Consider the following 27,628-nt stretch of genomic DNA (forward strand, 5'->3'; position numbering starts at 1 on the left):
ATTCATACAACATATAATCTATCCAAGGAATACAATCAATGGCTCAGAGTATCACCACATAGCTGTGCATTCATCACCACAATCAATTTTAGAACATGAAAGAAAGAAAGAAAGAAAGAAAGAAAGAAAGAAAGAAAATAAAAAGAAATAAAAATAAAAATAAAAAAGAACACCCAAAGCAACCCATACCCATTATCCTCCACCTATTATTTATTTATTTGTTTTTATTTTACTACTCATCTGCACTGGATAAAGGGAGTTCAGTCACAAGATTTTCACAAATGGTCACCCCATAAAAGCTATATAGTTATATTATCGTCATCAAGAATCAAGGGTACTGGATTACAGATTAACTGTTTCAGGTATTTCCTTCTATCTATTCTAATACACTCAAAACTAAAATGGAATATTTATATAATGCATAAGAATAACCTCTAGAATGATCTCTCAACTCTATTTGAAATCTCTTAGCCACTGAAAATTTATTTTGTACCATTTGTTTCCCCACTTTTAGTCAAGAAGGCATTCTGAATCCTACAATGCCAGGGCCAGGCTTATTCCTGGGAGTCATGTCCCTCATTGCCAGGGAGACTTATACCCCTGGGAGTCATGTCCCACATTGGGGGTGGCATGGGGGGGAGGTAGTGAGTTTATTTGCAGAGTTGGCTGAAGAGAGAGAGGCCACATCTGAGCAACAAAAGAAGTTTTCTGGGGGTGACACTTAGGCATGCTCATAGGTAGGCTTAGCTTCTCCTTTGCAGGAATGTTTCATAATGGCAAGCCCCAAGATTGAGGGCTTGGCTTTTTAAATTGGGGGTCCCTAACGCTTGAGAGAATATCCAGAGTTCCCCAGGTGGGGAAGATGAATACTTCCACATTTTCCCCAGTTCCTCAATGGGACTTTGCAAACACTTTTTTTATTTTCAGCCCCAAATATTCTGGAATGTATTGGGGTATTACACTAACCTGTATAGTATAACTGGCTTTCATTTCCTATTCTAGTTTCCATGTAATTATGTTGTTTAAGTAAAATAACTATACAGGTTAAATTAGGTAGTGTGCTACAGAAAATTTAAATTTTGTACCAAATAAGCATCGGTCTCAAACAGAAGTTGAAGTTTTAAAATACAGCCAATATCATCCTTTACCCTGTACTCTGATTTACCCTAGTCCTAACTAAGTCCATTTGATTCATATCTCTATTTGAAGTCTGATCCCTTTTTCAGCTTCTTTAGCAGTTGCTGTTTGGAGTAATGCTGCCTTTCAGAGCTGCGGAACTCTTATCTCTGGGTCTCAGGTGTCACTCAGATACCCAAATTCCAGGGAACTACCAAGCTATATCCAAATAACTCAGCATCTCAGAATTTAGAAATACTCACTAAAACTCAGGAATAGATGTGACTGCTGTAAGAACTTACAATCCAGGAACCTTTACAATGAGCCTTGTTGAATATTCTGTATTCCTAAATCATAGATTTCCCATTCTCTGCCCGCATTCTATCCCCTGATATCCTATGCTCTCTGATTCAATTCTCAGCGTTTGCTCATTATTGTTAGTTAATCTTAGTAAGATCATACAATATTTGTCCTTTTGTTTCTGGCTTATTTCTCTCAACATAATGTCCTCAAGATTCATTCATCTAGTTGCATGCCTCACAACTTCATTCCTTCTTGCAGCCACTCAATATTCCATTGTATGTATACACCACGGTTTACCCTTCTGCTCATCAATTGATATTTCCTAGGCCACTTCCATCTGTCGCAAATTGTGAATACTGCCACCATAAACACCACTGTGCAAATGTCTATTTGTGTCTCTGCTTTCAGTTCTTCCAAGTATATACCTAATAACAGGGTGGCAGGATCATATGACAACCTTATACTCAGCCTCCTGTGGGACCACCACACTGTCCTCCAGAGGGGTTGCACCACTCTACCTCCCTACCAACGGTGAACAGGTATATATCTCTCTCCACATCTTCTCCAGCACTTGTATCTCTCTGTTTCTTTTTTAAAAGGTTTAATTCACACCCCATACAATCCATCCTAAGTGAATAATCAATGGCTCCCAGTATAATCACATAGTTATGCATTCACCACCACAATCTATATGAGAACATTTCCATTTCTGATATTTTTCTGTCTTCAGTTCGGCATTTGTAGGGTCCTTTCTCTAGTTTAAACCTTCCTCCAGAGTTATGAACAAGTCAGAATTGTCCCTTTTTCTGTTGAATCTCTGAAGAGAAGTTTTCAGTAGCTGTTTACATTTTCATGTTGATGATATCACTCCTCCACCACTTCTTAACTGTGTGTCCTGGGGCAAGTTACCTAACCTTTCTGTACCTCAGTTTCCTTACCTACATAAAATGGGGAATAATGTACCCTCCTCATGTGGTTGTGAGCTTCAATGACTTAAAACATGTAGGGATCAACCTTGCATGCTGCTTGTTCTTTCTTTAAGACTTCCCATCTCTTTTTCTGTGATGAGATCTGGAAACAGTCAATTTGCTTACCCATTCTCTGACGGATAATTGAAATTTAGTTGGGTTTAATCTGCTTTTCAATCTCTAAATCTCTAATTAGTTATTTTTAATAAGTACCTGCTATTCTTCCTAACTTCATATTCCTACTTTAGAGTTATAATTCCCTCTGTTATCTATCAGAAAATATTAAATAGTCTTATTCTGACGTCCTTTACTCCTTGCTCTGATTCCTTGAAGGTAAGATTTTTCTTTGTTATATTTATTGTCTCCTTTTCATGAATTAGGTCTTTCTCAGATGTTTGGTGGTATCTGATTGTTCCCTCATCTCCTATTGTAGAAGCCTTCTGTGTACATTTTAGCCTTTGTGGGTCTCTTGCAAAGTGGCTTCTTCTGCTTCCAGGGTCTTGGCCATTAGACCTACAGTTTCTTCCTTGCAGCGACTGAGGTGTTTACTTGTTCTGGTGCTACAGGTGTGATAAACCACACCAGAGCCACTGGGATGGCTTCCTGAATGGCAGCTTAAGCCGTAACAGGTGGCCTTTGCATGTAACAGTGACCTGGTTGTCTTCACATCTGTCTCTGTATTTAGGAGTGATTCACATCTTCAAGGTTCACTGAAAATCCCTCTTCTTGATTTCATAATGGAGCTGTGCATTTACTTGGCTTAAATATCCATATTTTATATTATTTGGGGTGTTTAAGAGTGGGAATGGGAGATTTAAGCTTGTCCAGCTCTTGAAATCTATAGGTTCTTTTTAATCTTTCCCATTCTATATTTACATGAGTATTTCCACCATATTCTAATTCCTATCTCATGTCTGCCATGTCAAAAAAACAAACAAACAAAAACAAAAAACCTTAAACATATCCAAAACCTTTGAGTTGAAAGTAAAATAAGTACAAAAAGATTAAAAGCAGGTAAAAATATACACTAGCAAAATTCCTTGTCCCCCTCCAAATCAAACTTTGATCAGCTACTCCTCATGACTTCCATTTTATCTCATGATAATATATTCTCAGTTCAACCCTATCCTATAGTTACCCATTCCCATGTTGTTCATGCTAATATTTAACTTCTGTTGATTTTCTATAGGTGACAACACAAAAACAATATGATTTAAAAATTGCTAAAATCAATTATACAGGTGATAACAATGGAATAGAAATCTAATATAATTTGACACTGTTTGAAATCAAGACTCAAAATGAAAACATTCCTACTATACAGCCTCATTAAAAGGAAAGGACAGGAGAACCTAAGATGGCAGCTAGGTGAGACAGGGCAAAAAAACTCCTCCGTGAAAAATACTAGATAAAAGACAGAAAGTGACCCAGAACACCAGTTCCAGTGATGCACCAGCTGGACCAGGTCTGCTAAATCCACAGTGACCATGCACTTGGTGAAACTGGGAATCTGCATTCTGAAACAAGTGAGTGACCCGGCTAAAAGTCTGGCGGCCAAGCTGCAGTGTGGGGAAGCCATGGGTTGGTGTTTGGAGACAGACTAGTTCTTTTTAAAAACGAAACAAAACAAAAACCCGGGAGCGGCTGGGGATATGGCAGCGAGAACTGTGCAGTGAAGCATGGCCGGAGTGGGCCTTGTGAACGCCTCAATATCTGGCATGGAAGATAGCACTTTCTGCACCTGCCGCTAACTGTCTCGGTGCCAGGAGGGCAGAGGGGAGCCAAAAAGAGAAAGAAACCATGCCCCTTGCAGCCATCTTCCCGGCAGGCTGGGGACGCTCCCGCCTGGGGCCAGGGCCACAGCCCAGAGCCATGCCAGGGGTCCCAGTGTGATGGGGGTTGTTTCCTGTGGCGCACGGACACGCCACAGTATCAGGCATGGACAGTGGCCTTCAGTGCACCCACAGCTAATTGTTCCAGAGTTGGGATGGCGGAGCTGTGCGAAAGGGGGGAAATTGACACGCCTCATTCAGCTATTTTTATGGCAGGCTGGGAACGCCCCTGCACGGTCCGGTAGCCCAGGGCTTCCCTGAAGGGCAGGCGCGCACTTGTGACATGGCACAGCCTTCCCTCAGCAGAGGTCCTGCAACAGCAAGGCTGGGAAGGGGGACCCGCTTGGAAATCCCAGGGACCCTAGGCCAATACCAAGGACTTGTGGGTCAGCAGCAGAGACAATCTGTGGCAAGACTGAAATGAAGGTTTAGATTCTTACAGCAGCCTTAAATCTCCAGGAACACCTGGGAGGTTTGATTATTAAAGCTGCCTTGCCTCCCTAACTGCTCAGACACATGCCCCACATTCAGAGTGGACAGCACCATCAACACACCCAAACTTGGTGCACCAACTGGACCCCACAAGAACCAGACGCCTACACACCACAAAGACAAAGTTGGGGAAAACTGACTTGAGGGGAATAGGTGACTTGTGGATGCCATCTGCTGGTTAGTTAGAGAAAGTATACGCCACCAAGCTGTAGATCTGACAAATCAGAGATCGGTGTTTTTCATACCCTGAAAGAACCCTATCAAATAAAGCAAATGCCAAGAGGCCAAAAACAACAGAAAAATTTAAAGCATATGATAAAACCAGATGATATGGAGAACCCAAACCAAAACACCCAAATCAAAAGATCAGAGGAGACACAGTACTTGGAGCAATTAATCAAAGAACTAAAGACAAACAATGAGAGCATGGTACAGGATATAAAGGACATGAAGAAGACTGTAGAAGAGCATAAAGAAGAACTTGCAAGAGTAAATAAAAAAATAAAAAAATAAAAGAAACTGTTGACCAAATTAAAAAGATTCTGGATACTCACAGTACAAAACTAGAGGAAGCTGAACAACTCAGCGTCCTCAAGGACCACAGAATGGAAAATGAAAGAACAAAAGAAAGAATGGGGGAAAAAAATCAAAAAAATTGAAATGGATCTCAGGGATAAGATAGATAAAATAAAATGTCCAAATTTAAGACTCACTGGTGTCCCAGAAGGGGAAGAGAAGGGTAAAGGTCTAGAAAGAGTATTCAAAGAAATTGTTGGGGAAAACTTCCCAAACCTTCTACACAATATAAATACACAAAGCATAAATGCCCAGTGAACTCCAAATAGAATAAATCTAAATAAATCCACTCTAAGACATATTCTGATCAGTACTCTCAAATACTGAAGAGAAGGAGCAAGTTCTGAAAGCAGCAAGAGAAAAGCAATTCACCACATACAAAGGAAACAATATACGATTAAGCAGTGACTACTCAGCGGCCACCATGGAGGTGTAAGGCAGTGGCATGACATATTTAAAATTCTGAGAGAGAAAAATTTCCAACCAAGAATACTTTATCCAACAAAACTCTCCTTCATATTTGAGGGAGAGCTTAAATTTTTCACAGACAAACAAATGCTGAGAGATTTTGCTAATAAAAGACCTGCTCTACTTCAGATACTAAAGGGAGCCCTACCAACAGAGAAACAAAGAAAGGAGAGAGAGATATAGAGAAATTTAACAGACATATATAGAATATTACATCCTAAATCACCAGGACACACATTCTTCTCTAGTGATCACGGATCTTTCTCCAGAATAGACCATATGCTGGGACATAAAACAAGCCTCAATAAATTTAAAAAAATTGAATTTATTCAAAGCACATTCTCTGACCACAATGGAATACAAACAGAAGTCAATAACCATCAGAGACTTAGAAACTTCACAAACACCTGGAAAACATTCCCGGATAATCAAAAGCTGAAGGACTTCATCACCAGTAGATCAGTCCTATAAGAAATGCTAAAGGGAATTGAGCTGGTGGAAAGGAAAGGACACTAAACAATTGACTGAAACCACATGAAGAAATAAAGATTTCCAGTAACGATCACATGGTAAATATAAATACCAATACTACCGTATTTTTGATTTGTAACTCCACCATTTACTTCCTACAGGATCTAAAATACATAAACTTGATAAATCAGTGGTTTTGGACTCAATGTAAAATATGTAATTTTTGACAAGAACTACATAAAGATGGGGGAATGGAGGAGTAAAAGAACATAGTATATGTGTCCTACTGAAGTTAAGTTGGTATCAAAGAAAAACAAGATTGTTATAGATTTAAGAGGTTAAATTTAAGCCCCACAGTAAACACAAAGAAAGTATCAGAGAATATGACCACAGAGATGAAAAGTAGAGTATGTGTTACAAGAACTGGGGGAAGGGGCAATGGGGAGTTAAGAAATGAGTGCAGGGTTTCTGTTTGGGGTGAAGGGAAATTTCTAGTAATGGATGGTGGGAAGGTAATGGCATTGCAACATTCTGAACGTGATTAATCCCACTAATGGAATGCTAGGGAGGGGTTAGAATGGGAAGATTTAGGCTGTATATATGTTTCCACAATTGAAAAAAAAAAAAGACAGTCTAAATAGATAATGACAATTAAATGCCAAGGATGATCCTGGATGGGATCTGAGGATGGAGGAGAGAAGGCTCAAAGGGACACAGTTGGGACATAAGGAAAAAAAGGAAATATAGAATGTAAGCTTTGTATCAATGTTGAATTTCTTGAACTTCTTAGCTGCGCTTAATAGGATTGCATAAAAGAATGTTCTTGTTCATGGGAAATGTATATGTGAGTTATATTGTTTGTTCAAGGATGTGTGCAGCTTGCTCTTATATGTTCAGAAGACAGAGCAATAGATGATGGATGATAGGGAGGGAGGGAGGGAGGGAGGGAAAGAAAGAAATGATGGTGTGACAAGATGTTAAAGCTGGTGGTTTGGGGTATCGGGGGAGGGGGGTCGGGGTATGCTGGAGTTCTGTGTATGGGGTTTGTATTGTTTTTGCAACTAACTGTTCCTGTAAGTTTCAATTTATTTCAAAATAAAATTAAAAAAAAAAAGTAAAGGACAAGTTTAAAATATGTGATTTCAACAAGCAAAATGGTCAGTTTTGAGAATAATACTTTAATCAAATATAAAATTAAATTTCAATTTTCCAGGCTAGTTTGTTATAGTTTTATTCATTCTAAGAATTTCCATTTAGTAAGTTTTAAAAACACTTGTATACATTCATAATTTTCATATTGCAATCCCTTTCACTTCTGCACACAAGTAGCTAAACACTGGTGGAGAAAAACAACCAACAATGCTGGGTGATCTCACTTTGCATTTATAATCATAAATCTCAACTGGGCACTCAGCTCTTCCTGGAAATCCTATTCTACTCACCTTTGCTTTCCCACTCTTCAAAATAACTGTTCTTATTTTCCCTCAAACCTGTTACACCTTCTATCCCAACCTTCACTTTTAGCTCATGACCTTACCTCTTACTTCACTGAGAAAATAGAAGCAATCTGACAGGAACATCCTCATCTTTGCCACCAGAGAATCTTTAAGCTTCCCTGCATCTATTCACAAATTCTCTGCCTTTTGTCCTACTGCTATGGGAAAAGTGTCCCTTTCTGCTCTCATCTAAAGCTGACAAACCTTCTACTTGTGCTTGGGAGTCTATCCCTTCTCAAGGATGCTTATTACAATTATCTGCCTCTCTCTCCTGCATCGTTTTTTTTTCCTCTCTGTCTGAATCATCCTGACCTGCATATAAACATTTTCTAGTATCTCCTGACCTCACATCCAGCTGCTGCTTCCATTTTCTCTGCTCTCATTCACAGGAGAAGTTCTTGAGTTGCCTACAGGTATCCAACTCCTCATTTCACTTTTCCATCCTACTCCAATCAGGCTCTGCCCTGCCCTTTCTCCTCTGACTCTAGATAGGCAAAGCTAATGGTTAAGTTCCTGCTTCTATTTTACTTGGTCTCACAGCTACATGTGATATAGTGAGCACACTTTTCTTTTTCTTTTTTTTTTAAAATTCAGTTTCATTGAAATATATTCACATACCATACAATCATCCATGGTATACAATCAACTGTTCACAGTACGATCATATAGTTATACATTCATCACAACAATCTATTTCTGAACTTTTTCCTTACATCAGAAAGAATCAGAACAAGAATAAAAAAAAAAGTAAAAAAGAACACCCAAACCATCCCCCCATCCCACCCTATCTGTCATTTAGTGTTTATCCCCATTTTTCTACTAATCCATCCATATACTAGACAAAGAGAGTGTGATCCACAAGGTTTTCACAATCACACTGTCACCCCTTGTAATCTACATTATTATATAATCGTCTTCAGGAGTCCAGACTGCTGGGTTGGAGTTTGGTAGTTTCAGGTATTTACTTCTAGCTATTCCAAAACATTAAAACCTAAGAAGTGTTATCTATATAGTGCATAAGAACGTCCACCAGAGTGACCTCTTGACTCCATTTGAAATCTCTCAGTCACTGAAAGTATTTCATCTCATTTTGCATCCTCTTTTGGTCAAAAAGATATTCTCAATCCCACAATGCCCGGTCCAGATTCATTCCCCAGAGTCATATCCTGCGTTGCCAGGGAGATTTACACCCCTGGGAGTCGGGTCCCACTTAGGGGGAGGGCAGTGAGTTCACCTGCCAAGGTGGCTCAGAGAAAGGGCCACATCTGAGCAACAAAGAGGTACTCAGGGGGAGACTCTTAGGCACAACTGTATGCAAGTTTAGCCTCTCTTTTGCAGTAATGAGCTTCATGAGGGCAAGTCCCAGGATCGAAGGCTCGGCATATCAAACTGCCAGTCCCAATGTATGTGCCAACATCAACACCAGTCCAGGTGAGGAAGTCCAACACTTCTGTATCTTCCCCCCACACTTTTCTTCTTGAAATGCCATCTTCTCTTGGCTTCTATGCCATAACCCTCTTCTGTTTTTTTTGTCTTTTTCACTGGTTGTTCTTTCTCTTTTTTCTTTGCTGGTTCCTTCATGGCAGACCACAAATCTAAATGCTCACCTGAGCTTTTTCCTTTTCTTTATCCAGCCTCAAGACTTTATATATAACCCATAAATTAATGGCTCCAAAATATCTAAAACTTCTTCCCAGAGCTCCAGATATATATATATATATAATAGCTTTCTTAATATCCAACCTGTGAGCCAGTCTTGTCAACTCTGTCCCCAAGACCTAATTTAAATCTGTCTACTACTCTCAACATGTACCATATATCACCTTGTTCAAGGCAATATCATCAAGCCATCTCTCCTGGACTCCCACAATAGCAACCTAAACATCTCCCAGCTTCCTCTCCATACAGCAGCCACAATATTCTCTTTAAAATGTCCATAAGATCATATCACTTCTGGATTAAAACCCTCCAATGGTAGTCAATCCCACTTAGCCAAAATCTAAAGTGTCTAATCTCACTACAAAATTCAACATGATTTAGCCTCTGTTCATCTCTCTGATCTCATCTCATACCATTTCCCTGTGACTCACCATTCCCCAACCACACTAGACAATTTTTAGAACCTAAAATGCCACAATATTATTGCAACAGAATCTTTCCCTAGCTGTTCCCTCTGCCCCACATGCTGCTTTCCCCAATCTTTGTATGGCTAGCTCCTTCCTTTCACTGTTATCTCCTTAGAGACTCTGTTCTGACCAACCAGTCTAAAATATTTTAACTTTCTTAATTTTTCTTGTTTATATTTTATGTATTTGTTCATTTTTTTGTGGAATCTACAGAATCTAGAACATACAAAAGGTTCAATAAATACTTTTTAATAAATTAATGAATGGAATTTAAACCATTCCTCTTCTGATTCCCAATTGCTAACTATTATCATTTTTAACAATTAACAATAGAAATATATCTAATGTTTATTGAGCACTTACCATATACCAGCTATTCTAAGTGCTTTATATATATTATTTCTCTTAATCCTCCAGGGACTCTATGAGGTAGTTACTATTATTATTCCCACTTTACACGTGAAGAGACTGAGGCATGGAAAGATTATGTAATTTGCCCAAGATCATGTGGCTAAGAAATGGTAAAGCCAGGATTCAAACCAGGAAGACTAATTTCAGAGCCTCCATCCTTAACTATTTGACATTTATTATTAATTACTAATAGCAATAACGATAAGCAGCACAAAACAAACATCTATTAAGTGCCAAGCACCTAGGCTTCTTACTTAGGTTCATTTAATCCTCACAACAGTCCTATGAGGTAGGTATTACTATACTCATTTTACAAATGCAGACACAGGGTCAAAGAAGTTAAATTTCTGGCCTAAGATCATATAGCAAATGAGTGGCACAGTCAGGATTCCAACCCAGATGTGACTCCAAATCCATGTTTTTTCTACTTTATGGTACCCACATTTCCCCCAAAAAGAATTAACATTAACATTTTATGAGTTCAGAAACTACGAACTCAGGGACTCCTTCTGCTGGCTCTGGAAAAGTCTTTCATACTGGCAATATCCTCAACTCTTTAATTCCTTTAACAAATATTTACAGTATAGATTTCATAACCTGTGTAGTGGCATTGTTGCTTATGGGGAGGACTATGTAATCCTCAGTGTACTTTCAGTTTTCCTGCTCAGTCTGTTCTCACCTGTGAAGAAACTTCTCATATGTCTGGCGGTAGGCAAATCCGGCCCGACGCACCCTCACGTTTTCTAGTAGCCCAAGATATTCCACTTGATGCCGGCAACGTTCATCATCAAATATCTGTGGGGATTTCTTTTCATTGGGTTTGATGCAACGTACATAATATGGTTCCTAAAGAAATACATAAGCAAATAAGTTTCACTGGAGAAAAAAGCCCAGCCCAAGACACTTACACGTAATTAGTGCTAACTATTCCAAATTAATCTCTGTGCCTCTTATTTCTCGGCATATACTTGATGATAAAGTAGTCATTCTTCCTTTCTCCCTCAATTCAAGAAGTTCTCATGCATTCAGCTAAAATTTTGTCTTACTGTATTTTAGGATTCATTAAGAATGGGTGAAAGGGGAAAAATCTAGGGAGTAATTTTTAGTGGTGTAAATACCGTATTTGTTGGTTATGGAAACAGTTAAAAATAACTGAAGGGGTAATTTAATAGCAAGAGGCAGCTGCCATGGAAAAGATCAAACAAGATGAAGAATGTAAAATATTAAGCATAGCCCTGGTACAAAGTAAGTGCTCAATAAGTGTCAGCCAGTATTAATTTTATTGTTATTGCTTAAGTTTGTGTTTTGAAAAAGAGATTAAAGTTTATGGCTGAATAAAGAAGTTGCAAAACCACCTGGAGGCAACAGTGACTTTATAAAAGAGCTGAGCTAGAATTCCTTCCCTCTGTGTCAATTAAGTTTGTACCATGCATCAGATCATAACCGCACTTGGCACAGATCCTGGCATATGGACAACAACTAATAAATTATCTCTGGATGAATCAATGAAGTGAAATGTATCCTACACATCTGTGTAAAGAGTTTTTCTCCTCTCTCCATCTATTACCTATTGGGCGCAAAGGTAACTACTGTAGTTAAATTGGGCAGCTATAAGCTCTGTAGTTAAATTGGGCAGCTATAAGCTCTGTAGTTAAATTGGGCAGCTATAAGCTCTGCTGAGGACTAGAGGTAGAAAGTGGTGGTAAATAATTTAAAAAGTAAGAGGGATTTGAAGAATTTAAATTAACTTGCATTTGGAACAAAATAATTTTCAAAATCTAAACAGGAAACTCCCAGTGTATGTTTATCATGCTGTCCTACAAGATGAAAAGTAAGTAGATTTCTTCCTTTTTCTAAGCTTTATATTAGTTTCCTATTGCAACTGTAAGAGATTACCACAAATTTAGTGGTTTAAAACAATGCAATTTATTATCTTACAGCTCTGGAGATAGTTTGAACGGATCTCACTGGGTAAACACAAGCTGTCAGCAGGGCTCTTCCCTTCTGGAAGCTCCAGGGGAGAATCTGTTTTCTTGCCTTTTCCAGCTTCCAGTGACCACCCATATTTCTTGGCCTCATGGTCTCCTTCGTCTTCAAAGCCAATAATGACTCTCCTGCCTCCTTCTTCCTCATTTAAGAATGCTTATGATTACCTTGGACCCACGTGGACAATCTAGGATAATCTCCTTATTTTAAGTTCAGCTGATGAGTAACCTTAACTCCATCTGCAACCTTAATTCACCCTTGCTGTGTAACATAACATATTCACAGGTTTTAGAGATTAAAACATGGATCTCTTGTGGGGGCAGGGAGGAAGGAATTATTCTGCCTGCCACACCTGCCCTTTTGCATCTTGCCATCTGTTTTAGGTTAAAAAACATGATCGCAATATTTGGCAATGCCTCCCATCAAAAGGAGGGGTCTGTTCCCCACCCCTTGAATTTGAGCTGGCCTTGTGATTTGCTTTGACCAACCGAATGTGGCAGCAGTGACACCTGGATTAATTCTGGAGACTCAGCCTCAAGAGGCCTTGCCTTCTTGGATCACTTCCTCCATCACGTGAGGAAGCCCAAGAGGAAAGAACATATGAAGAAAGGCACCCAGTCCTTCCATCCATTCCAGCCATCCAGCCGTGCCATGGGAAAGAAGCATCCTAGACCATTATTATGGATCGAATTGTGTTCCCCACAGAGAAATGTTCAAGTCCTAATCCCCAGTCCTATGGATGTGAGCTACTTGTAAATAAAATCTTCAAATACCCTGTTAAGATGAGGCAAAACTGAATCAGGGTGACCTTTAATCCATTATGACTGGAGTCCTTAGAGCAGATAAGTGGAGACAGTAGGACACAGAAGGAGAAGGCCATGTGACAGAGGCAGAGATTGAGTTATGGACTGTTGGCAAGCCACCACCAGGACACTAGAGACTTTGGAGAAAGTGTGATCCTGCCAACAACTTAATTTTGGACTTTCAAACTGTGAGATGGTAAACTGCTGTTGTTTAAGCCAACCAGTCTGTGGTACTTTGTTATAGTAGCCCTGGCAAACTAAGACAACCACTCAGCCCCAGCTGAATGCACTAGCTTGGTAACCCAGGTGAGACCAGAAGAACTTCCCAGTCAACCCACAGAATTATGAGAAATAATAAACTGTTGTTATTTCAAGCATTACATTTTAGAGTGATTTGTTATGTATTAATAGATAACGGATACATCCTCTCTATTCCAGAACACCAATCCTTGGTGTCTGATGTTAAATCTTGGTATATTTAAGCAGAAGATCAATATTACTATAAAGCACAAACAGAATTCCACTTAAAAAAAAAGTGATGGGTGATCATATGTTTACTCAATCCATAATGGTTTTCAAATGGAGCATTTGTATGGGTGCTTGTAGCTTAGTTTTTTTTTTTTTTTTATTGTGATTGTTCACATACCATACAATTATCCAAAGATCCAAAGAGTACAATCAATTGCCTCCAGTACCATAATACAGCTGTACATCCATCACCACAAAATTAATTTTTGTTCGATTTTTAGAACATTTTCATTACTCCAGAAAAGAAATAAAGAAGAAAAAAAAAAAAAAAAGGAAACTCGCCTCCTCCCATATCCCTAACCCCCCTCCACTGTTGACTCGTAGTATTGGTGTAGTACATTTGTTACTGTTTATGAAAGAACATTGAAATACTACTAACTGTAGTATATAGTTTACAGTAGGTATGAATTCTTTTCCTACATACCCATCTATTAATAACTTCTAGTTGTAGTGTCATACATTTGTTCTGGTTCATGAAAGAGATGTCTAGTATTTGTATAGTTAAACTCGGACATTGCCTGACACAGGATTCACTGTTTTATACATTCCCATCTTTTAATCTCCAACTTTCTAGTGACAAAAATGACTCTGAGCTTCCCTTTCCACCACATTCATGCACCATTCAGTACTGTTAGTTATTCTTACAACATGTGTAGCTTAGTTTTTAAAAAGGGGTTGTAATAAATTTAAAACAATAAACTTAAGGGGGTTGGAAAGTGGGGGTGGGTGGGTGGGACTATTTACTTGAGGATTTCCTGTGAGTTTCCTGGGATGTAGGGTCTTCACTCCATGATGAGAAACTAAGAAGAGTGGCACTGAACACAATAAATGTCAAAATGCTACTAGGTCTAGCTGTATGCTTTGGTTCTTTGCATTGCACCAAATCAGGATACTTAAGTCTTAGTTGTCTCTACTACTGATGTGCTGTGATAGTCTTTCTGGCCCTAGGTACCAAATTTATGAAATGAGAATACTAGGGCTTTCACTTTGATTAATGATAGACTAGATAATTTGAGCCAACACTTATGCTGGGAACAACTAGAAAAGGAAAACAAAATATACAAAGCATTTGCTCAAACGAGTTGGTAAGCTAAAAAGATACTAAAGAATTACTGGGCCAGAATCCAAGAGAGGAAGGAAGCCCTGGAGGTGAGCCTAGATTGGGACTACCTTTGTCCTGGGGGAGTTTGCCAATTCCCAGGGGATGAATGGGCTCTGAGTAGTGGTTCTGACAGCCTCATGGGGCCAGTGGGACAGGGATAAGAGACTAAGACCTGCAAAGGGGGAGGATCATGGGTGAACCCCTCTCACTTTAGGTTGGGACCCCACAAGACTGTACATGAGGAATAAGGGTAAATCTGAAGTAGACAGACCCTCATAGTGACCACAGTTCAACTTTGAATCACCACGGTTCTTGAAATTAGAATAGCTGACTTGCAATGCTAGTGCTCCAAGGTGCCTGAAAGAAGCAAAAGTAAATCTTCCCTGGAGAAAGATGACCTCACCTTCAGCCTCCAAAAATTTTGCAAATATAACATCTGGAATAAAATAAAAATTAACCAGACATATAAGGAGCCAAGATAACATGAAAGAGAAAGCAAAACAATATATAAAAGAAAAAGATTAACAGGGTTCCAGCAATCAGATAGAGTTGCTTACCATGTTTAAGATGACAAAAGACAATATTAAGAATTTTTCTGAGAACCAGAAACTATAAAAAAGAACCAAACCTAATGGAAAACCTAGGACTCAAAAGTACAATAACAATAACTCATGGATCAGTAGAAGAGCAGAACAGAAATAACCAAAGAAAAGGAGGGTGAACTAGAAGATAGGTAAATAAGCACAGAGTAACAAAAAGATGGAAAATGAAGAGAGGTTAAAGAGGCATAGAAGATATAGTGAACTGGTCTAAGTGAATGCATTCTGGAAGGAGAGGACAGAAAATGAGGTAGAAGCTACATCTGAAGGGAGAACAACCACACACTTTCCAAAACTGATGAAATAAATAAATCAAGCCACAAATTGAGGAATTCTTACAGAATCCAAGCAGGATTTGAAAACAAAATCCACTCCTAGGTATGTCATAGTAAAACTTATGAAAACAAAGAAAATTGGCCAGAAGACTAAAAGATGGATTACCTTAAGGAGCAGCAAATGGACAGATGGCCAATTTATCAAAAGAAACAGTGGAATCCAGAAGACAAGGGAATAATATCTTTGAAGTATAAAAGAAACTGCCAATGTAGAATTTACACCCAGCAAAAAATACTCTTTGAGAATGAAAACAGAATAAAAATATTTTCAGATAAACAAAAAACAGAATTTTTAACCATTAAATCTAAAAAAAAAAAAACCAAAAAAACAAACCACCGAAAAAACAGGGTGAACTCTGGGCAGAAGAAAAATGGTCCCAGATGGAAAGTCACTAATGCAGGAAGAGAAAAAAGAAATTGAGTGAATAAATCCAAATGAATATTGGCTATATAAAATAATATTAATGATAATTTCTTTCTGGTTTAAAAATATTTATTTGGGGGGAGGGTAAATGGAATTAAGATGTTTTATGGACCTTGCATTGCCCAGGAAAAGGGTAGAAGTACCAAATAATATTAGATTTTGATAGTCAAGAATGGCATTGTAATAATCCAAGTAACCACCAAAAGAATAGTAAGACATAAAGCTTGAACGTAATAAGGGGGAAAATGGAATAGAAATTAACTGCCACACTGAGGGGTTAAGGGGGTGCCTTCTTAGGTTCAATGAAACATTATGACTCAAAAGACTCATAGGCCACACCTGGCATCAGTCTACTCAGAAGGACAAGAACATGGCTCACCAGCAGGCAGTTTCAGGGATCCTTCAGCAGTCCACGTAACAGTTATGTATCGGTTCAGCGAAAGGAGTTGAGATTCCCATTAGGCGAGTGTGGGAGGTAGCCTTGGCTCCTATGCCCCACAGGAGCCAGTATCTCTTATATCAACTCTCTAGGCATAGCTTCCATAATCCCACAAGGGACTTGTCTAACACAAGAGCTGCTGCACTCAGGGAGCCCCAAAGTACGGCATCCCTTCCAGGCATGCTCTTCCAGTACAGATGCAATTTAACAATTAGGGGTAGTGCTTTATAATCGTAAGCAATGTTGCCAAGTAATATAGTTTATATACATTTTATTAGTTATCAGGTAACAGAGTTAGAAATTTAACTGAGGTTAAAGTCTCATGCAGAAGGAAAAGAGTATTGTGAATCTTTTACCCACATTAATCAATCGAAAAGAAGGCTAGCAAGGAAAGAAAAAGAAATGTAGAAGAGGCAAGTCAAATAGAAAGCACTAATGACATGGCTGGTTTAAAACGCAACATAAAATAACTATATTAAAAGTAATTGGACTTGATAGATGTATGGATGGATTGATAGACTGATAGAAAGACAGATGGAGAGAGAATAAGGCAAATGTGGCAAAATGATAAAATTTAGTGGATCTGGTATCTGTGGGGAAGGGAAGAGGTATGTTGGAGTTCTATGTAAGGGTTTTGTATTATTTTTGCAACTGTCCTATAAGTTTCAAAGTATTTCAAAATGAGAAGCTTAAGGAAAAAAAAGTAAACAGACTAAATGGTTTCTTCAAAACACAAAGATTATCAGAATGCATAAAAACAAAACTAAGTGTATGCTATTTAGAAGAGACATATGAAACAATGATACAGGAAGATTCAAAGTAAAAGGATGGAAAAATATTCCATGCAAACTGTGGCCAAAAGAAAAGCTGGTCTAGCTATATTAACATGAAAAACAGACTTAAGGCAAAAACAATACTGAAATAAAGAGGGAAATTTCATAATGATAAATGATTCAACTACCAGGAAGATATAACAGTTTTAACTTGAAAGAACCTAAAAAATTCTCAAATATTAAAAGCAAAAATTGAAGGTATGACAAGAAGCAAATTCAGAATCAAAGCATATTTTAACAAATCTGTCAGCATTGACAAAACAGACAAAATACTCAGGAGGGATAAAGAAAAGCTGAACAATTTGATTAGCAAACTTGACCTAATGGACTTGTATAGAACACTGAATGCTAATTATTTTTTATGTATAAACAAAACACATGCATAATAAAATTCAACAAATTTCTAGGGTCTGAAAAAATGAGACTAAACTAGATAGAAATCAAGAACAAAAGGATTATTAAAAAATCTCTATGTTTGGAAATTATGAAATACACTTCTAAATGGGTCAAAAGAGAAAATTGCAATGGGAATTGGAAACTGTTTTGACCTTGATAATTTATAAAATCATGCCATCTATGCAATCTTAGTGGATGGCATTATTTAAGTAGTATATGTAACTTCATTATACGGAAACCAGATGAATGGAATTTTACCAGTATTGACTGATTATACACAGGATGTGGGGAACACGGGATTAGACACTAATGAGCAACTAAGGGGTGGGGGAAACCTTTTCATCCTGTTCAGTGATAAAAAAATCTTCAGATAAGGAATCTAATGGAAATACTTTCTCTATATTTAATCAGCATTCTGGCTCAATTTATAAATGCCACCTCCTCTCTCACTTATAAATACCCAGACTGACTCAGCCCAAGATATCCTAAATTTGACAAATTCTGAGTGTCTTATAAAGGTTAACTTGCAAAAGTTAATAGTTCTTATTCTCCTTTACTTTTAAAACTATTTCTCCCTATATTTTATGTGAAAAACATCATTTGTGTGTTTGTATAGTTAGATGTTGTATTTAGATATACATCTATTTAGCCTGCTTTGAACTATAAATGGGGTCAAATTCAATTTCAATTAACAATTTATCACCCATTTATTTAGAGTACTTTACTAGGTACCAAGAGGTATATAAAACTAATAGAACCGATTCCCCAAAATCAAAAGACATATAATCTAGGCAGGGAGACAAGACATACACTTAAAACATTGCATGGATTCTCATAGAGTCTGGTAATGGAGGACTAAGTAATCCATATCAACCTTTCTGCTGAAGTCACTAAAAAAAAAGTGCTAGACAAAATATGGGGGAAAATCTTAAATGCCTCAAAGAGGTAACAAGACAGTGAAGAAATAACTGAACAAGGTCAGCAGTAGACTAAAATCCAGAGGGAGGCCTGAGACCAGCAACCAAGGACACTTTGGTCTTAGAGGCTTCTGTGGATCTGGAAGAGGCAGTCATGAGGCTGAGCATAGCTTCTGACCGCCATGTGCGACTAGAGGTATAAAAGTTGAAACCTGGGCCCACCCTGGATGAAGACTATACTTTGGTCTGGAATTCTGAACAGCTAAATATGATGTTAAAGGTGAGTGGAAGAGGAGAACCTAAGATGGCAGCTAGGAGAGACAGGCCAAAAAAACACCTCTGAGAAAAATACTAGATAAAAGCCAGAAAGTGACGCAGAACACCAGTACCAGAGATGCACCAGCTGGACAAGGTCTGCTAAATCCACAGGGACCGTGCACTTGGTGAAACTGGGAGTCCGCATTCTGAAACGAGCGAGTAAGCCTGCTAAATATCCAGCAGCCACGATGCGGTGTGGGGAAATCGTGGGTTGGAGTTTGGAGGCAGACTAGTTATTTTTTTAAAAACCCAAAAGCGACTGTAGACAGGGTAGCGAGAACCGCACAGTGAAGCGTGGCAGGAGCAGGCTGTGCGAACGCCTCAATATCTGGTGTGGAAGATAGCCTTTTGTGCACCCGCTGCTGATTGTCTTGGAGTGAGGCAGACAGAGGTGAGCAAAAAGGGGAAAATAACCACACCCCTTGCAGCCATCTTCCCAGCGGGCTGGGAACACTCCTGCCGGGCGCCGGGGCCACAGCCCAGAGCTGCGACAAAAAAACCAGTGCGACAGGAAGAGTTTCCAGCAACAAGCACACACGCTACAATATCAGGCATGGACAATAGCCTTTCATGCACCCACAGCTAATTGTCCTGCAGCTGGGAGGGCAGAGCTGTATGAAAAGGGGGAAATTAACTTGCCCCATACAGCCATCCTTACAGCAGGCTGGGAATGCACCTACATGGTCCAGTGGCCCAGAACTTCCCTTGAGGGATGGCACGCACTTGTGACGTAGCACAACCTTCCCTCAGTAGAGGCCCTAGAAGAGCACAGCTTGGAAGAGGGACCCACTCGGAAATCCCAAGGACCATACGCCAATACCAAGGACTTGTGGGTCAGCGGCAGAGACAATCTGCGGCGAGACTGAAATGAAGGTTTAGACTCTTGCAACAGCCTTAAATCTCCAGGAACACCTGGGAGGTTTGATTATTAAAACTGCCCGCCCTCCCTAACCGCTCAGACACATGCCCCACATTCAGGGTGGACAGCACCAACAACACACCCAAACTTGGTGCACCAATTGGACCCCACAAGAATCAGACCCCCACACACCACAAAGACAAAGTTGGGGAGAACTGACTTGAGGGGAATAGGTGATTCGTGGATGCCATCTGCTGGTTAGTCAGCGAAAGTGTACTCCACCAAGCTGTAGACATGACAAATTAGAGATTAGGCTTTGAATAATCCTACATATCCTAAAAGAATCCTATCAAGTAAAGCAAATGCCAAGAGGCCAAAAACAACAGAAAATTTTAAAGCATATGATAACACCAGATGATATGGAGAACCCAAACCCAAACACCCAAATCAAAAGATCAGAGGAGACACAGTACTTGGAGCAATTAATCAAAGAACTAAAGACAAACAATGAGAGCATGGCACAGGATATAAAGGACATAAAGAAGAGCACAGCACAGGATACATAGGACATGAAGAAGACCCTAGAAGAGCATAAAGAAGAACTTGCAAGAGCAAATAAAAAAATAGATGATCTTATGGAAATAAAAGAAACTGTTGACCAAATTAAAAAGATTCTGGATACTCACAGTACAAGACTAGAGGAAGCTGAACAATGAATCAGCAACCTCAAGAAACAAAGAATGGAAAATGAAAGAACAAAAGAAAGAATGGGGAAAAAAAATAAAAAAAATCGAAATGTACCTCAGGGATATGACAGATAAAATAAAATGTCCAAATATAAGACTCATTCGTGTCCCAGAAGCGGAAGAGAAGGGTAAAGGTCTAGAAAGAGTATTCAAAGAAACTGTTGGGGAAAATTTCCCAAACCTTCTACACAATATAAATACACAAAGCATAAATGCTCAGTGAACTCAAAATAGAATAAATCCAAATAAACCCACTCCCAGACATATTCTGATCAGACTCTCAAATACTGAGGAGAAGGAGCAAGTTCTGAAAGCACCAAGAGCAAAGCAATTCACCACATACAAAGGAAACAGCATAAGACTAAGTAGTGACTACTCAGCAGCCACCATGGAGGTTAGAAGGCAGTGGAATGACATATTTAAAATTCTGAGAGAGAAAAATTTCCAACCAAGAATACTTTATCCAGCAAACCTCTCCTTCATATTAGAGGGAGAGCTTAAATTTTTCACAGACAAATGCTGAGAGAGTTTGCTAATAAAAGACCCGCCCTACTTCAGATACTAAAGGGAGCTCTACCGACAGAGAAACAAAGAAAGGAAAGAGAGATATGGAGAAAGGTTCAGTACTAAAGAGATTCAATATTGGTTCATTAAAGGGCAATAAAAGAGAAAGGGAAAAAATATATCTGACAAACATAAACCAAAGGATAGGTTGGCTGATTCAAGAAATGCCTTCACAGTAATAATGTTAAATGTAAATGGATTAAACTCCCCAATTAAAAGATATAGATTGGCAGAACGGATCAAATATATGAACCATCAATATGCTGCATACAAAAGACTCATCTTAGACACAGGGACACAAAGAAATTGAAAGTGAAAGGATGGAAAAAATATATCATGCAAGCTACAGCCAAGAGAAAGCAGGAGTAGCAATATTAATCTCAGATAAAATAGACTTTAAATGCAAGAATGTTATGAGAGACAAAGAAGGCCACTACATACTAATAAAAAGAGCAGTTCAACAAGAAGAAATAACAATCATAAATGTTTATGCACCCAATCATGGTGCCACAAAATACATGAGACAAACACTGACAAAACTAAAAGAAGCAATGGATGTTTCCACAATAATTGTGGGAGACTTCAACACATCACTCTCTCCTGTAGATAAATCAACCAGGCAGAAGACCAATAAAGAAATTGAAAACCTAAACAATCTGATAAAAGAATTTGATTTAACTGACATATATAGAACATTACATCCCAAATCACCAAGATACACATTCTTCTCTAGTGATCATGGAACTTTCTGCAGGATAGACCATATGCTGGGACATAAAACAAGCCTCAATAAATTTAAGAAAACTGAAATTATTCAAAGCACATTCTCTGACCACAATGGAATATAATTAGAAGTCAATAACCATCAGAGACTTAGAAAATTCACAAACACCTGGAAGTCAAAACAAGACACTCCTAAAATAAATGGTTTACAATGTAGAATGTAGGGGAACTAGCGAAAGAGAGCAATTAATGAAGGGGGAACAATAACCCAGTAAGAACAGACAAGCTATTGTGGATGAATTTAATGTTCTGGGAATGCCCAGGAATGACTATGGTTTGTTAATTTCTGATGGGTATGGTAGGAACAAGTCTACAGAAATGTTCCTATATTAGATTATTTTCTTGGGGTAGAGTAGGAACATGTTGACTCCCTTGATATGGTTTGTTTGAAATGTTTTAAAAAAATTTTTTTTATATAGTTGATTTTTAAAAAAAGGAGTTAATTTAAAAAAAAAAAAAGAAAAAAATATGCAGAGCCCCCTTGAGGAGCTGGTGGAGAATGCAGGGGTGTTGGGCTCCCCCACCTCAATGGTTGCTAATGTGCTCACAGACATAGGGGACTGGTGTTTTGATGGGTTGAGCCCTCTACCACAGGATTTGCCCTTGGGAAGACTGTTGCTGCAAAGGAGAGGCTAGGCCTCCCTATAATTGTGCCTAAGAGCCTCCTCCCAAATGCCTCTTTGTTGCTTGGATGCAGCCCTCTGTCTCTAGCTAAGCCAACTTGGCAGGTGAAATCACTGCCCTCCCCCCTACATGGGATCAGACACCCAGGGGAGTGAATCTCCCTGGCAATGTGGAATATGACTCCTGGGGAGGAATGTAGACCCGGCATCATGGGATGGAGAACATCTTCTTGACCAAAAGGGGGATGTGAAAGGAAATAAAATAAGCTTCAGTGGCAGAGAGATTCCAAAAAGAGCTGTGAGGTCACTCTGGTGGGCACTTTTACTCACAATATAGATGCTTTTTAGGTTTTACTGAATTGGAGTAGCTAGTAGTAAATACCTGAAACTATCAAACTACAACCCAGAACCCATGAATCGTGAAGACGATTGTATAAAAATGTAGTTTATGAGGGATGACAATGTGATTGGGAAAGCCATATGGACCACACTCCCCTTGGTCTTGTTTAGGGATGGATGAGTAGAAAAACGGGAGAAGAAAAAAAAAAAGGCACCCAGTGTTCTTTTTTACTTTAATTCTTTTTCACTTTAATTTTTATTCTTATTATTTTTGTGTGTGTGGTAATGAAAATGTTAAAAATTAATTCTGATGAAGAATGCACAACTATATAATGGTACTGTAAACACCTGAATGTACGCTTTGTTTTGTATGACTGCATGGTATGTGAATATATCTCAATAAATATGAATTTTTTTTAAAAAAAAAGGTGAGTGGAAAACAACTCAGCCCTTGCAGAAACAGCAGCTGAACTCTGAGGCACTACAGGTCCTGAAATGGGATTAAGGTGATCTCAGATTGACAATTTGCCTGATGTATCTTTTTAAACTTTTACTTGCAACTTTTCTATTTCCTTGTATTCAGCTGTTGCTCATAAATAGCACATATCAGGATTCTGTTTCTTTATTCTGGCTTTACAATTTTTATCCATCTACATTCAATGAAATTACTAATATATTTTGATTTATTGCTAATATCTTGTGTTTTTTATTTATCCTGACTTTTCCACGTTTTTTTTGTCTCTTCTTTCCCAAGTTTTTAAGAGTGTTTTTTTTTTTTTTTTTTTTTTTTCAGTTCTCCCCTCTGAAATTACAGACTCTATTCTATTCTTTTAATGGTGTGATGGTTAGGTTCATGTGTGAACTTGGCCAAGTGATGGTGCCCAGTTGTCCGATCAAGCAAGCACTGGTCTAACCATTACTGCACGAACATTTGTGGCTGGTTAATAAACTAGAAGGTTGGTTTATTCAAACAGCAGTCAACTGATTGCATCTGTGGCTGGTTAAATCAACGAAGGCGTGTCTTCTGCAATGAGAGAATTCAATCAGCTGGATTTAATCCAATCAGTTGAATACTTTTAAGGGAGAAAAGAGAGAACCTTCATTTCTTCTTCAGCCAGCCAGCTTCTCTTGGGCAGTGCATCAAAGACCTTCATTGGAGTTGCCAGATCGCTGTCAACCTAAGGAATTTGGACATCTGTACCCCCACAGTTGTGTGAGACACATAAAAACTCATATTTACAGATATCTCCTGTTGGTTCTGTTTCCTAGAGAAACCTAACTAATACAAATGGTAACCCTAGATATTTTTAAATATATTCGTAACTCATCAGAAGTGAAAGTTAAGCAACACTTTATCTTCTTCCTGAACAAATAAGAACTTTAAACACTTGAATTACAATTACCCATCCTTCTGATTTACATGCTACTGTTGTCATGTTTTTAAAATTCTAAACTGTATTTTAATTCTACAAAATATAATGGCTTTATACTCCAATTTTTATTTATGTGTCTAAATATTTACCAATTTTGTTGTTCCTCTTTCCTTTTTGCATCTCAGGCTTTCATTTTTCTCTTCTTCCTCCTGCCTGATATAGATCCTTTAGCATTCCCTATAGTGAGGCTTTTATGTTGGTAAACTCTCAGTTTTTGCTTTTTGAAAAGATTCTTTATTGTGTCCTTGTTCTTGAAAACTATTCTCAGGGCATGTAATTTTGGTTTATAATTATAGTCTCTCCACATAGTTCTTATTCCTTTGAAGGTAATTTTTTCCCTGGCTGCTTTTAAGGTATTTTCTTTGTCTTTGACATTCTGGTGTTTTGCCAGATATGGACTTCTTTTAATTTTTCCAATGTGGTATATCCTAGGCTTCTTGAATCTGTACATTGGTGTCTTTTTATTATTCTTGAAATTCTCAGCAATATTTCTTCAAATATTGCTTCTGCTCCATTCATTCCTCTATTTCTGTAACTATGATTAGACAGGTTAGACCTTTTCAGTTTATCTTCCATGTCTTTTAATGTTTCCTTAAAATTTTTCATTTCTGGTATCTCTGGGTGGAATTCTGTATACTTTTTTTGGCCTTTCTTTCATTTCACTAATTCTCCCTTCAGTTTTGTCTAAATTGACATTAACCCTGTCCATTGAATTTCTAATTTTAATTATTTAGCTTGTATTTCTATTAATTGTATGGTTCCTTCTCTTTGTCATATTTTCAGGCCTTTGATTTCCTGAATCATTCTTATTTTATAATCTGTCTCTGATAATTCCATTGTGTATAGTACCTTGTTTCTTTATGTGTTTAGTGATTCTTTAATGTGAATTCATTTTCCCTGTAACTTAGTGGAAATTCTTTAAGATCTAATATGAAGGTGGTTTCCTCAAGAAAATTTTGTGCTTGATTCTATCAGATGTCTGGGAGCAATACTAGTCTGAAAACACTTTAAACTAAACTTTTGCCTTTACAAGTCGCACAAGTAGTGTGAATTTGGGCTAGCTTATGATGACAAATTCTCAAGGGAGAATTCCAATCCCCACTTTTGGCTTAGTGCTAAGATCTAAGATAGACAGTTTTCCTTACAGATAATGGGTATTATTTCTACCTCATCCTTGCAATAAGAATGTAGTCCTTTGGAAACTGGCCAGTGTGTATGTGTGTGTGTGTGTGTATGGAATTTCTTATTAGATACCCGACTTTGGGCAGACTCTGGGCTTCACTTTAAGAACCCAGCCTTGAATAAATTATACTCAAAGTTATCTATTTCAAAACAAATTTCCACAGGGTGAAAGACAGTTTTAGCTCCCTGTTTCTTTCTTCATTCAATTAACTTCTACCTTTACTCAACCCTTGGCCTGCATATTTCTTCCTTTCTTGTTAGTTTGTGGTTACAGTCAAGGAGTTGATTTTTATATTTTACCAAATGTTTTAGTTGTTTTCAGTTGTCTTTAATGGACATCTAGTCACCACGTTGCCAGAAATGCGTTACTTGTATATTTTTATGATGTTTACATCTGTGTTCTTAAGTAAAATCAATCTCTAACTTAACATTCTTGCAGTGACCTTGTATTAAGGTAATGTTAATCTCATAAAATGAATTGGGTAGTGGCCTCTTCTCATCCTCCAAAACACCTTGTAAATTATAGGGATTATTAGTTCCTTAAACGTTTTGTAAAACTTGCCTGTAAAACCATCTGGACCTGATGTCCTTTGCTCAAGTTGGAGAAGGGTAGATTTCTAATTAGTGATCCAATATCTTTAAAGTTATTGATTTATTCAGGTTTTCTAATTCTTCTTGAGTTAATTTTGATAATTATTTTTCTAGAAAGTTATTTGTCTAAATTTTCAATTTAATTGGCATATGGTTGCTCATAATATTCTGATGCATTTTTAAATCTCCATAATATCTGAAGTTACATCCCTATTTTCATTAATAATACTGTTTCTCTTTTCTTTGTTTTTCTTGGTCAGGTTTATGTTTGTCTATTTGATTAACTTTTTGATCTTTCTATTAATATTGATATTTAAAAATTATTTTCTTACTTCTTTCTTTAGGTTTTCTTTGGGGTTCCTCCTCTAGCTTCTTGAGGTGAGCTTAACTCATTTACTTTCAGTCTTCCTTTTTTTTTTCTTTTAATACAGGCATAATGAATGTATCACTTTAGTAGTATCCTATAAGTTTTGATGAATTCTTTGTTGTGCAGTTCCAAATATATGGTCATTTCCATTGTGATTTCCTCTTCAACCTAAGAATATAGCACTTTAAAAGTTCCCAAGCACATTTTAAAACCTTTTTAATGCTGATTTTTACTTCACCTTCATTGAGGATGGAGATGTGTCATCATTTCAACATGGCTGAGACTTCCTTTGTCATCTATTATGTAGTCAATTCTTGTAAATGGTCCATATGAACTTGAAAGGAGTATATATTCTCTATTTCCTGGGTACAGGTTCTTTTGATTGGTGAGACAATGTTTAAATTTTGGTTTTCAAAGCTTCTGTATTCTTACTAATATTTTTGCCTGCTTGATCTATCAGTTTCTGGTAGATCTGGGTAAAAATCTCCCACTATGATTGTGGACTTGTCAACTTTTCCTTTAATTTATTTTCTGGTTCTTTTTTGCTTTATGGAATTCATGTATAATCATGGCTGTTGTTAGGACCTAGTTCAAAATAGTTTTATTTTCTTGAGTATTTTCTATTTTATGATATAATCTCTAGATGTATTAATACTTTTTACCTTAAATTTTATTTTCTCCAAATTAATATTGTTTTTAACTAGTTTTTTTTGGGGGGTGGGGTGGGGGTGGGCTAGGGAGGCTTGATATATCTTTTTTCACCTCTTTGTTTTTAACCTTTCTGAATAGTGTTACTTAAGTGTGTCTCCTGTAAGCAGCATATAGCTGGATTTCCCCCAACTAATCTATTAATCTATTTACATTTATCACGACTACCAATTATTTAATTTATTTCTACCATATTAGTTTTTATTTTCTATGTATAACATTTTTTCTTTGCTTCTTTTCCCACTCACCTTGCTTCCTGGCTTCTATTGCATTGATACAGCTTTTTACATTCTTCCTCCTTGCTCTTCTGTGTCCCCTCCACCCTCCTCTGTGCCCTTCCTCCCACCCCCACATACATGGGGAGCTGTAGCAGAGACTGCTACAGGCTAGTTGCCTATCTCATATCCAGTATCTTTTCCTACTTTGAAACTAAATCCTTATTTCTAGCTGGTATACTCCTGACCAGAATAAAATGCACTTCCCAACTTCCCTGA

The 27,628-nt window shown here is 37.9% G+C and overlaps 1 protein-coding gene across 2 annotated transcripts in view; it reads right to left on the reverse strand.

Annotated features, from left to right (window-relative positions):
* MYO1D (myosin ID) overlaps nt 1-27,628 on the reverse strand; it is a 371,081-nt gene that overhangs the window by 198,048 nt on the left and 145,405 nt on the right. For both annotated transcript variants that reach the window (XM_037810313.1, XM_037810314.1), the window contains exon 15: nt 10,939-11,105. In XM_037810313.1, the coding sequence (XP_037666241.1) occupies nt 10,939-11,105 (167 nt within the window). The remainder of the gene's footprint in view (nt 1-10,938; nt 11,106-27,628) is intronic.

The sequence above is a fragment of the Choloepus didactylus genome, chromosome 18, assembly GCF_015220235.1.
Source record: "Choloepus didactylus isolate mChoDid1 chromosome 18, mChoDid1.pri, whole genome shotgun sequence".
NCBI classification, from domain to species: domain Eukaryota; kingdom Metazoa; phylum Chordata; class Mammalia; order Pilosa; family Megalonychidae; genus Choloepus; species Choloepus didactylus.